Source organism: Pyxicephalus adspersus, chromosome 1, assembly GCF_032062135.1.
Source record: "Pyxicephalus adspersus chromosome 1, UCB_Pads_2.0, whole genome shotgun sequence".
Taxonomy (NCBI): Eukaryota; Metazoa; Chordata; class Amphibia; order Anura; family Pyxicephalidae; genus Pyxicephalus; species Pyxicephalus adspersus.
In genome coordinates, this window is record NC_092858.1 from 114,372,272 (window position 1) to 114,385,800 (window position 13,529).

The following is a 13,529-nucleotide window of genomic DNA, read 5'->3' on the forward strand; positions in this document are numbered from 1 at the left end:
CAATGGTTATGTAACAAGTGGATTGGTTGAAATCAGTGAATGGTTGTTAACTCCAGATATCATAGAATTAAGTGCTGACGCTGACATTTTCTGGATACGCATAAAGTAATGCCAGCTTCTTTCTGCCTGACTTTTCCCAGTTAGATGATATGGAAATGGACACTCCCTGTGGTAAACCAAGTCATGTGATCTTGCTGATGGAACTGTTGCTGCTTTGCACCATTTTACCCATCCAATAAAGATAAGTACTAACTTTTAATAAAGTAGTGCCTTAGTGTTTTCTTTCATTCTTTAACTCTTCCTGACACTTGTAGTTCCACAAATACTTCCACCTTGTTACACAGGTATACATATTTTCCTTATATTATATCATACAAATAGGAAATTAAATGAACAAATAAAGGTAAACCATTGAAAGCAAATTAATTAACAGTGAAAAATCATGTACAAAAGAGACTTAACAAGTCTGTGTGGAATTTCTTAGAGAAAGAGAAAACAACAAATAACAAACCAAAAATAATATGCAGGAACCAACTAGAAACAGAAAAATAAAAAAAACAAGTCCTTTTCATCAATTTCTCAACCTTATGCGGTGTAAGTATGAGTTGTATGAAAATATTTGATATATACCATCTCTTGACAGTTATATCATTTTTTATTTAAGATATTCTCTCTACCAATTCTAAGGTATGAGTAGATTTCCACCCCACAGATACACATGTGGGACTCTATACCATCACGTGTGGATCTTAAACATTTTCATGGACATTGAAATTTTGAGAAATCTTAACTGTTAAGAGGTTGATGTTTTCCCATTCTTGATCTAACAATTAGCTCAATTGCAAATATGACCACTAAGGAATAGGGTACTCTTTCTAACAGAGATATTACCTATCATGGAAAAAGCCCCACTTAACTAAAGTACCTAGCTGTGAGAGTATTATCTGCTCACCAGCTTGTTAAGAACATAGGGAACTGACCTGCAACAAAATCAGGGTTGTGACAGACTGGAGAAAAGGCACCAGGCACTAAAGAAATATGAACTTGATGACACACATGAAAAAATACAAGGAACCCCAATGTGTTTCAGATTAACCCAATTCTTAGTAAGAACATGACATGAGCATTCTAATCCACCACCCTAGGGAGGGAGATTTTACACAAGAGGGGCTCCAAGGACAGCACAAAAATCAGGGGAGAAACCACTGCCTTCCAACAAGTGACCTGTACTCTAGCTACTAGTGGAAGTATAGTACATATATATGTGATCAGATCTAAAAGGATGTGCCATGTGTGTATGACAGGGACTCCATATAGTTTTGGGCCAACCCTTTGAATGCCCTTTCAACATTAAAAAAATATTTTCTCTCTGCGCCAACCTGCTCCAGGCCTACTAATTGAGGGACAAAGGGCATCATGTAACTGGCTAAAACTTAGTGTAAAGTTTAGGGAAGAAAGATAGTCCTGAATTAGCCACATAAAGCCCTATCTTTATCGTCTCTTGGGATCACTGAAATGTGGACTTTGAGATATTTCTGTGGAGGTATTTGAGCTTCCAAAAATATCTTAAAACCAGAAAGGATAGCCACTGATAACAAAAAGGTTTATAGTACTGAGTTAGTAAACTTAAGGGGCCAGGAAATATTTGGTTTAGAGCTTTAGTGACTTCTATCTCAGTAATCAAACAAATCAAATTTCAAACTTCAATTCAAATTTCTAAAGAAATGTCTGAATATCTCAAAGTCTATTGTCTTCCATACAAGTGACATGTGTAACTAACTTTTATCTTTTTACAGGTTATCCTGCAATGACAGGATAGCTGTGCAGCCGTGGGAATCCTCCTGTCAGGGTGGGATACCCGGGCACTAGAGGTTAAATGGGGACACGTTTCCCCATTCATCACCTCTAGTGCTCTGTGATTGGCTGAGGAAAGGTAAACCCCGATGACAGGTCAAGTGTCATCAGGATTTTCCTTTCCCCAGCCAATCACAGAGCACTAGAGTTGAATGAATGGGGGGACTTGTCCTCAAGCTTTCCTCAGCTAATCAGTGAGCATTATCCCTATTCCTGAATGGAGTTTCTCTATCCAGGAACACAGGACTCCATGGAGGCAGCAGGGCCCTTGGTACAGCCACACAACTGAACTATTTTAGCAGTGACCAGTGGCTGCAGATGGAAACGCTGTGCAAGGTACTGGCCCCCTTTGAGCGGGCCACAAATGTTTTGAGTCAGGAGCAGTCAGGCTGGAACGATGTCATTCCCATCATCTTGCTGCTTGATAATACCCTGTGTGGCCTGATGGAAAATGGCGACAGGAGAGGAGGGGAAGAAATGGGGGAGGAGGATGAGGGTGACATTACACTCCATAGCACACTGCCAGCATCAGGAGGAGCAAGAAGGGACACTGGTCAGCATCAGGAGGTTCAAGAGGAGGAGGAAGATGAATATGAGGATGATGATGAGGGGGGCCATGTTGGGGCTGCTGGACAGGACCCGGCCAACCTTCAATTGTGTTGTGAGACCCCAGGCATTGTGCGGGCAATGGAACAACAGGAACTGCTGCAGCTTGAACAGGAAGAGGTGGGTGATGAGGAGGAGCACCTACTAAGGGACAGGAGGAGAATGAGCCCAGGGAACCCCTCTTTCATATGTGTGTCCACATGTTGCGATGCCTATGGAGGGACCCCCGAATTTGCAGCATTAAAAACTGTGATGATGACTGGCTGGCCACCCTTCTGGATCACTGCTACAAAGACAAAATGTCAGTTTCTACCCAACCCAGTGCAAGAGAAAGAAAAGGTGACCCGACCGAGCAGAATAATATTTGACCGGCTTTGTGAGAAATTCTGCACACCACATTCCACACAGGGGGCTAAGATGGACACCGGACAGCCCCTCCACTGCACTCACCTGTAGCAGCGGCAGCAGCAGCATCAGCAGTAGTGGCAGTAAGCTGCACACTTTCAAAAGTGTAGGCCAAGGCAGGGGGGATTTTCTGGATGCCTGCCGAAACCGGAAGCGGCCACCTCAAACAAGTGAAGTGCAGGGGCATAACCATCGAGAACGGATGAAGCGCATGGTCTACGATTATATTGGCTCTTTTCTGGCTGTTGGTGGTGGTGTTGACGACAGCAGTTATGAGGAGGATGTCTGTGCCGACAGTAGTGACCCCATTCATTTTTGGGTCAACAGGATTGAAATCTGCTCGCAGTTGGCAAAGTATGCCATCAAGCTTCTTTCGTGCCCGGCAACCAGTGTTCTGTCCGAAAGAACCTTCAGTGCCGCTGGCGGACTGGTAACGGACAACCAATTACGACTGTCACCGGAAAATGTCAATCGCCTTACCTTTTTGAAAATGAATTAAAGGTGGGTGACACAAGGACCCACTAGGCCAACCAAAATGCCTCTGTGAACCCACACTGCTCCTGTGCTGTGAGTCTGTGGCTGCCTATCACCAAACATCCTGTCAGCTGAGCCTTCCTCGGTTGAATTTTTCCACTAGTTATCGTAACATCCAGGGGTGGCATTCTTCGCCAGTATCATGCCTGCTATTGTGCCAGCTAGCAATTTACTTTACATTTCTGCTGCTTCCCGGAGGCCAACAAACTGCAGATGAAAACCCCCAGTACTGCCACACTGATAGGTACCATTGCCTTTGCCTAATTTTTCAGCTAATTATTGTAAGTTTGAGGGTTGGCATTCATGTCATCCACTTCATGATGCAAACTAGCAATATCGTCTTCCGTCCCAATGCTTTTGGCACCACAGACCACAGCAACAGTGATGGCGCATAAAACATCTTGGTCTGGCCCTTAATCACAAATTTCCAATATTTGCATTAAACACTTTGAGTTGGCATTGATGATGCATTACACCCAGCTCTAGATGCCAGTTACCAATGCGCTCCACGCTCTGTCTCAGGGCCAACCGCCTCCTCCTGATGCTGTTGCTGCTGCCCCCTGTCAGTACTCCATTCACCTAAATTGTATTACACACTTCTGGGTGTCATTGACGATGCATTACACCCAGCTCTAGATGCCAGTTACAAATGCGCTCCACGCTCTGTCTCAGGGCTCACTGCCTCCTCCTCCTGCTGTTGCTGCTGCCGCCTGTCAGTACTCCATTCACAAAAATTGTATTACACACTTGTGGGTGTCATTGACGATGCATTACACCCAGCTCTAGATGCCAGTTACTAATGCTGTCCACACTTCATGTTAGGGCCCACCGCCTCCTACTCATGCTGTTACTACTGCTACCTGCCCAATACCCAGCTTTAGATGCCAGTTACTAATGCTGTCCACACTCCGCCTCAGGGCCTACCGCCTCCTCCTCATTCTGTTACTGCTGCTGCCTGCCCAGTACCTAGCTCTATATGCCAGTTACTAATGGCAGTACTGCCACACTTATAGGTTCCATGGCCTTTGCCTAATTTTTCAGCTAAGTATTGTAAGATTGAGGGTTGGCATTCATGTCATCCACATCAGGATGCAAACTATCAATATTGTCTACCTTCCTAACGCTTTCGGCACCACAGACCACAACAACAGTCATGGCGCATAAAACATCTTTGTTTGGCCCTTAATCACAAATTTCCAATAATTGCATTATACACTTCGAGTTGGCATTGATTACACCCAGCTCCACCTATGCTCTGTCTCAGGGCCCACCTGCTCCTCCTCCTGCTGTTGCTGCTGACGCCTGCCCAGTACTCCATTCACAAAAATGGTATTACACACTTCTGGGTGTTATTGACGATGCACTACACCCAGCTCTAGATGCCAGTTACCAATGCGCTCCACTCTCTGTCTCTGGGCCCACTGCCACCTCCTGATGCTGTTGCTGCTGCCGCCTGCCCAGTACTCTATTCACAAAAATGGTATTACACACTTCTGGGTGTAAATGATGATGCACTACACCCAGCTCTAGATGTCCACACTCCCTCTCAGGGCCCACTGCCTCCTCCTCATGCTGTTACTGCTGCTGCCTGCCCAGTACCCAGCTTTAGATGCCAGTTACTAATGCTGTCCACACTCCGTCTCAGGGCCTACCGCCTCCTCTTCATTCTGTTACTGCTGCCTGCCCAGTACCCAGCTCTAGATGCTAGTTACCAATGCTGTCCACACTCCTTTTTGGGGCCCACTGCCTCCTCCTCCTGCTGTTACTACTGCCGCCTGCCCTGTACCCAGCTTTAGATGCCAGTTACCAATGCTGTCCATGCCACATTTTATAAAGTTACAGCTAGCAGATAGGAAAAGGCAGTCCCCAACACAGCAATAGTTACAGCTTCTGCACTGTTCATATAGGTGATGGCCTCAACCTCTAATGCCGTATTTGCTCCATCTCAGGGCCCACCGCCTCCTTCTCCTGCTGTTACTCTTTTCACCTGCTGAGTACCCAGCTCTAAATGCCAGTTAATAATGCCATCCAAACTCCATCTCGGAGCCCACCGCCTACTCCTCCTGCTGCCGCCTGCCCAGTACCCAGCACTAGATGCCAGTTACTAATGTCGTCCACACTCCGTCTCAGCGCCCTTCGCCTCCTCCTCATGCTATTACTGCTGCTGCCTGCCCAGTACCCAGCTCTGGATGCCAGTTACCAATGTCGTCCACACTCCGTCTCAGGGCCCACGGCCTCCTCCTCTTGCTGGTGCCACCTGTCAGTACTCCATTTACTAAAATTTGGGAGGGTGGGGGAGATCCACAATTTCTGGTAATACAACTAAAATTTTCAGTCACATGTATATTGCTTGCGCCAAGGGCAAGGAGGGCATACAACAGATTGTACATCTAATGGACTGCAGCAGGTCATGGATAGAGATGAAGGCCACTTAGACCAACTCTTGAGAACTAGAACTCTCTCACAAAAAGGTCTGTTGGTTTCAAGACACTCTGGGCCACAGCCTATAACCAAGAGTAGAACAGAGGCATAATTCACACAAAAAAAATAAAATATGGAGTGGAGGTCCCTATGAAAACCACCGGGGGGAGGGGAGAGTTCTTATCATTGGGTAGCATTGGGAGGTATCATTGAATCATTTAATCCAAGCAGCAAGAGACCATGTACTGAGGAGCCAGAGGGTAACTGAAATTGTGTCCAATGTTAACCCTTGCAGCAGCAAGAATGTCAGGACAGCAGCATGGCTATGGCTCTCAGTTGTGATCCATTGCCAGGTATCAAAGGCTAGCTAATTTCTGTAGCTAGTGGCAGGGACAGCTATAGCAGGCTGAAACGTAGGGAATCTCTGCTGTGCAGGAAACACAAGAAGTTTTAATAGCTCCTCAGCTGCTTGTTTTGCTGTTATAAGAAGCTGTCAACAATCCAATATGGCGGCTGCCACTTCCTTGTGTCACATAGAGAGTGTGTTGTGGTTAATGATATGTGTCTTAAAAGTAAAAAAGGTGTCCCTTCCACTAATCAAGTTTCCTTTCCAGTACAGAGTTCCAAAAATTCCCATGAACAGGGCTTACATATAATTCTGACTCAAAATAATATCAATATGATTGAGCTCTAGCTTAAGTGTGACTCAGGGTAAAAAAAACAAGGTGAAAGCGGTAACCCCTCAGGGTAGTTAAAAAAGGAAAAAACAAACACTTACCTGGTCCCATCGTCATTCTCCGGTGTCCTCCAGGCTCCTGCAATCCTCCTCTTTCTCGATCTGTCCCCCGGCGAGTGTGCGGACGTTCCCCGGATGTTCCCGATGATGTTAGTGCGTACAGCTGCCGCTAGGGGTGCGGTGGGAATTTCAAAAAATATTGTTTTGCATTTAATACAAAATAACTGTATTGAATGCAATACACTGGATTTATATGTGTAAAAGCAATACATTGTCCTTTATGAAAATTGATTTTACAGTTTAATATAATAGTATGAGTATAATAAAGTTTGAAACACAAAATCATATCAAAGTTTATTAATAAATTTATTTTTTTTTTAAATTTATTTAATGTAGTATTTTGACATGATTTTAACTTTATTATACTATTATATTGTAAAATAAATTTTCATGAAAAACAATGTACCACTTTTAGACATATAAACCTGGACAGAAATGAACCGCCCAGGAGGTTAAAGAATCTTACCAGCTTGTCATCCCTACTAGAGATGGATTAATTTTGAGAATACATTGTGTAATTAACCTGTCAGCTTTTTATTTTTTCAAGCAAAGGTCAATTTTTCTCAAGCATAGGGATATCTTATCCTATGCACACACTGACAAGTTTGGGGTTTTCTTTAAACACAGTAATCAATCAATCTGATAGAATTGAGTTATTTTACTAAACAAACAACAAAGACTTGTTCAGACAAGATAAAGCATCTACAAATGTTACTGCCCTTAGCTCAAATTAGATAGAGTGGAGGGTCCTCTTTTGAGAAGCACATGTGCCCTTTTTTGCTGAGCTTGTGATGACTAGATCTTGTGGATCTGGTCTGAGCTAGCATGAACTAACACAAGGAATAATAATAATGGCTGCAATAAAACCATTCCTGTCAGCTACTGAATACTGAAGGCCCAAGAAAAACTCAAAATCCTTTACCCTTTATGTTCCACAGATGAAATGAGAGATGTTAAAATTGTTGCTCCAGTTAGCCCTTTTTGCTTTCATACTTTCCCTTCCAGAACAAAGGCCTGTGTCCATAGGTGTTAAAGAACACCATTATCGTGCAGGATCAACTGTTTCTACGAACCTCTATCTAGAGAGCACAGGCATAGTCAAACCATATGATATGCCCCTAAAATGTTAATGAGAAAATTGCATCCCTTGTGTTAGTTCATGCTAGTTCAGACCAGATACACAGGATCTAGTCATTATAACTCAACAATAAAGGGTAAAGGTGCTCCTCAAAAGAGGACCGTCCACAATACCTTATTTGAGCTAAGAGCAGTAACATTTGCAGATGCCTTATCTTGTCAGAACAAGTCGATAGTATTTTTTTAGTAACATAACTCAATTCTATTGGACCAATTCATGTTTCCATAATTAATGTAAATTACATCTTAAGTAGCTTTTTCTGCTACTAGCAATTGTCCATCACACCCAAAACATTCATAGACTCTTCCTTATGGTAAAAAACAAAAAAAAAATATAGACATAAAAGCTTTACTGCTAAGTTCATAGGTTTAAAAGGAAGGAATATTTGGATGTTGGGATTATCTTCCCGACGTTGCGCAGGATAGGGGAAGGAGGGGGTCAGTCTGACTTCTAGCGGCCAGAAGAGCTCTGCTCACAGCTTTGGATGGACCCTCTCCCTCCAAAGATAGAAACAATTGAAGGGGTTCTGAAAACAATAGTTTATAGAGAGGCACTGGATGCCAAAATGAACGACCACAAACATATTAGCAAATGTTTTGACAAATGGTATGACTTTATTGTCGATTTTATTACAGCAAGATTTTGGAACCTTTCAGACAATCTACATCAGGAGTGTCAAATTCAAATACACCGCTACTTCAATTCCCTGCATCGAGAAAACAGTCCAATGCGGTGCCACGCATAGGCAGAGAGGCTGCTGGTCTACAGACACGATTGATGCTGCTAGTACAATTCCCAGCATTACTTGCGTCTATAAAACAGTCCAATGCGGGGCCACGCATAGGCACAGAGGTCGCTAGTCTATAGACGCAAGTAATTATGGGAATTGTAGTAGCGGCGATTTTTCAATGTAGCGGCGGGCCAGCTGCAATTCATATTTAGGATTCCTTTGGGGGCCAAAAAAAGGACTTTGTGGGCTAGAGTTTGACAGCCCTGATCTACATGGTATTTTCTAAATGTATCTTTGTGCTAGGAATGATGGGGGATAGGCCCCCCAAAAAAGTAAACAACGGTGAACACTGTTTAATGATGTTTCACGTCAGCAACCTGCTCCCCCCTTTGTTTTTCTCTCTTTTATGTTATCAGTGTTTTATAAACTGTAAACTTGAGGTATTTTGATGCGGTTATATTTTATCACTGATGTCTAGTTTTCCCGTGTTGAATCTGTTATTTGCAAAAATATTAATAAAAAGATTTATAAAAGGAAGGAATTCCAGTTTATCTTTTCAGGAGGTTTATCGGGAACATATAATTTCTTAGTTAAGTTGCCTAAATCTCAAATTCATATCATACTTATTAGGAGATTTACCTTGTCATCCGATGCTTCCAAACCACAGCTCCAATTGGGAAATTAACAAACTCTTGAAACTTTTAAATACCATATTTTCCGGTGTATAAGGCGACTGGGCGTATAAGACGACCCCCCACTCTAACCAATCAGTTGGGGGTCGTGTTATACGCCCAGTATTGTACTGTTCCTTCTGCCTGTCAGATCTCGCTATTGTGCGAGAACTGAGAGGCAGAAAGAACAGTACAGTACTAGTTCTAAGTAATGAATGGGCGCGTTCCTTTAATGAATGGGCGTGTTCCAGTGTAGAGCCAATCCAGGCTCTCCGCTGGAGAGCCAATCCAGGCTCTCCGCTGGAGAGCCAATCCAGGCTCACATCCTCCTGTGCAGGCTCGCGTTGCTGCACAGGAGGACTCGAGCAAGCTGCACAGGATGCCGGACCTGAAGGAGGACTCGCGGGGACGCCGGACGTAAAGGAAGCTGCAGGTAAGTATTGGTACCCGGCGTATAAGATGACCCCCGACTTTGGCACAGATTTTTTACGCCGGAAAATACGGTACATCTTGATTTCTTCTTTTGTTTAGTCACATTTATATTAGAACCTTTTACCTGCATTAGCTGCCAGATCAATTAAACTAAGTGATATGTTACAAATATACAACTCTTGTCCAAACAGAAAATTTCAATATACCTCATCGCGACCATTTATTATAAACAAAGTTTAAATCAATAGACTGAATCTTTACCTCCTTAGTGTAGGTTTCATGCCTTGTTCCGGTATAATTGGCCAATGCATACAACACAGCGTCATGTACAGTGAGAAATATATGGTCATGACTGAGACCTCCCTCAACAAAAACACCTCCTTGTTCGATGTCATCATAAACTTGAGCTGAAACAGAACACCTTCATGAAAAAACTGCAGTACTATAGAATTCTTACTTAATTTACAACATTGATGATACTGCACGTCAGCAATGACAGCAACAAACTTATTTGTAGGGCAAATAAGGCTCATTTGCACGCATTCACATGACAATGGAATGCACCAGTAACAGCTGCCACAGATAATTACAAAAGTAAGCATGCAAAACCATGCATTTTTGTTTTCAGCTCTTTCATGCATGTCATTTTTGGTTCGGTAAACTGCATCAACAAGCATTTCACGTAAAAATCCCATTCATTCTTATGCTGCATGTTCACATCATTTATGGTGCAGATAAATTTGCATGCTTAAAATGGGTCCTTTGAAATAAAAGATGAATGAAGAAATCTTGCATTTTTTGTATAATTTTTAATCATAATTTCACTTGCTGTAAAATCACTGTATGTTTGCCCTACTCATTCCATCTTATCTTTACATAAAACAACAGCATTCATAAACATAAAAAAAGATTGGAAAATCTAAGAACTTCATAAATATTCCATGACAAGCATGCAAAATTATTTTCACCACATGTGTATAATCAAGAAACGGACAAATACCCTTATATAGTCTTTACATTTTTTCCTGGAAAGTACACTCTAAGAATGGTTGTATATTATGGGGAATCTGTAAATGTCACAGACAGGGCCAGACCTACCATGAGGTTTAATGAAGCTTTAGCTTTAGGCAGCATTATTTGCTTAGCAGCGGGGTGGCAGATGACTCTTTTCTAAAGGGAACACCCCTCCCCAATCACAGCAAAGCAGCAGAAAAACCGGTACCATGGGCAATAATTTCAGTTATTTTCTGCCCAATGGACTTTACAAAGTCCCAGCAGAAAGTCAGAAGGAATAGGCAACAGCACTAGTATGGGGCACCGATACTGAGGGTACTGAGGGTCTGCACTGAAGACGGTCACTGAATGTCTTCAATGGAGGTTCTGTCATTGGTCATCTGTACTAAGGTCACTGAGGTCGGTCACTGGGGTTCTGTGTAGGATGTCTGCACTGAGGCCTCTCACTGGGGGGTCTGTACAGAGACTTGTTACTGGTGGTCACTTTTGAGACCTGTTACTGGGGGTAACTGCCTCTGTTTTTATCCATTGAAAGTGAGAGAGTAAGAATTCTAGAACTGGCCCTGGTCAGAGAGTACTCAATACAATGTTTTCTGAATTTGACTATTGAGAGTGAATGATAGTCATTTACTGTCTGGGTCTTAACAAGTAAAACTGTATTTTCCATTTTTCTGTGTTCACTAGAATTGATTTACCTTTTACATCTGCTAAGTAAAAGTTCACGCCAATTCTCTGGTAACTGGAACATAACTATTAAAAAGAAAAAAAATAGTAAGGAGTTACAATATTCCAAAGTGATGAATACGTATAACAAAACTATATACTGACAATTCGAAATGAAATTTGTGTGGGAAGAAAAACCCCAGGGTTGCCAATAAACCCCAATGCTTTAAACTAATTTTGCAAAGAACAGCTAATTATGAGCAAGAAAACCAAAGGAAAAAACATGATTTTTGCTTGCATATGTTTCGGTGGTTGAAGTCAGCTGAGTTTTTTTTCTCATTAACTAAGTTAAGTGAAAAATCACTTTGCCAAGTGGATGGACTATATAGATATTTTCTTTATTAAATCAACTTTACTTTCTAAGACCACTGCAATTCACAATAAATTGAAATTGCTCATATAAGTGAATTTAAGTAAGAAACCCCATTCTGTCTGCTGGGAAATATCTTTCTTAAAAATACATTTGGGGTGGTACACCTATACATCCTTTATAGAACACTGTTTCTTATGAAATCATAAATGGTGCATGTGTGTTAAACACCACCCCCTCCACCCTCCCATGTCTTGCTAAAACATGTTCATGTTTAATAAGAAAGTAGATGGACCACAATGACATCATAAACAGGGCCCTGACGACTTTCCTTTAAAGTGGAACTAAACCCTGCTCATCTGTCCCCATTGCATTGCAGGGAGCTGCCATCTTCTGAACCTTCTTCTCTTCCTATTTGCAGTTTTTAGCCATCTTGATTGGCCAGGCCAAGAAGACATAACTCCCATGCAGGCAAAAGCGAATTATTTGAGTCTCACCAAGCTTGGGAATTGATAGTTCCTTTGGTTGTTACATGTAGCAATCAGGCAGGTAATTTTTTTTTTTTTTTTGTAGAAAGGATAGTGCATGTCTCTTTCCACAAAAAAGCCCTGTCTGATTACAAATATTTAAAGTGGAACTTTAGTTGCACTTTAAGTTAGTTTTGTTGACTTTAAAATGAGGGACTGCATATTTACCTCAGGAGGAAAGGTAAGAGGGTAAAATATGCAGAGAGCATGCAAGTGTGGGTGGGGATTTAGGGTAAGTGAAAGGAATGAACTGTGATCTAGAAAGCGGGTGGTAGGGAAGCAATGGGAATTCTAATGCACAGTTGGTGGGGGAGACTTGGCAGGGACAAAGTGAATGAAAAAGATGCTTTGTGTTGCAACGGCTGAGCAGAACACAGCTGCAAAAGAGCAATGTATTGAAGTGGCCAACTGTGTTTTGTCCTCGTCAGCTCAAAGACCTCCAGGAACTGAGGGAAGTCTGCAAGGGTGAAAATCAAGAGATGACTGTCGTGGAAATATACCCTGAGCTAACCCTGTTAACCTGTTAGCCTCCAGTTACAAGCTGGACAGCTGGGCTTTAAGTGCTACTAAAATATCAAACCCCTAAATTTACATATGATTTTTCATATATATTCAAATATATATCTAAAAAAGTACTGTGCATTTTTAAAGTTTTCGCCTATGATTTCGACTCTGTTTTCCTTCATATTATCAGATTTTCCTGTCAGGTTCACTTTTCCCATTGTACTAGTTTTCTTTCCGTTCATTTTGCCATTCAAATTTGCACATCCTGAATTCCTTAAACTATTCTTGAAAGTAGCTAGGACCTGTCGTTGATGCAGACCGCGATCCTGTTCATTGATTGGATGATGTAAATCCTGTGCATGTGCAGGAGTTACAATCTCCCCGGTGGCTGGCTCTGTGTGCAACATCGCTGCACAGAGCCAAGCTCTAAGTTGGATGGTGCATGTACTATGTAGGTTAGAGCCACCAGAAGCCAATGAGACATTGCATGTCTCTTTTGTCAAATAGTACTACCTACTGGTGGTTTTTTGTTTTTTCAGTTTAGGTCTGCTTTAAAAATTGTAATTTCCAATAAACATTTTAATGTTAACTTTGGAAAAAGCCACATACAATTTAACATTTTTTTTGCTTTAAGACATTGTCTAATGGGTCCCCCAGACATCGCCAGCCATTTTGGTGACAATTTAATCCTAAAAACTATAACATTCTTACTTTTTTATTGACTACAGTGTATAATGTCATGTGACATCTAATATGCTTTTACAGCAAATTTAATACATTTTTAAGAATAGTTTTACCAAATTTTGGACAGGTGAATTTGAAGGGCAAAAAATAACTAAGGAAACTAAAGAGAAAAGTGGACCT

The 13,529-nt window shown here is 41.9% G+C and overlaps 1 protein-coding gene across 1 annotated transcript in view; it reads right to left on the reverse strand.

Moving 5' to 3' along the window:
* The window catches only part of SLC26A9 (solute carrier family 26 member 9), a 170,390-nt gene that overhangs the window by 10,612 nt on the left and 146,249 nt on the right, over positions 1–13,529 (reverse strand). The window contains exons 19-20 of the mRNA XM_072424482.1: positions 11,297–11,351; positions 9,849–9,994 (exon numbers count right to left, since the gene is read on the reverse strand). Coding sequence (XP_072280583.1) covers positions 9,849–9,994; positions 11,297–11,351 — 201 coding nt within the window. The remainder of the gene's footprint in view (positions 1–9,848; positions 9,995–11,296; positions 11,352–13,529) is intronic.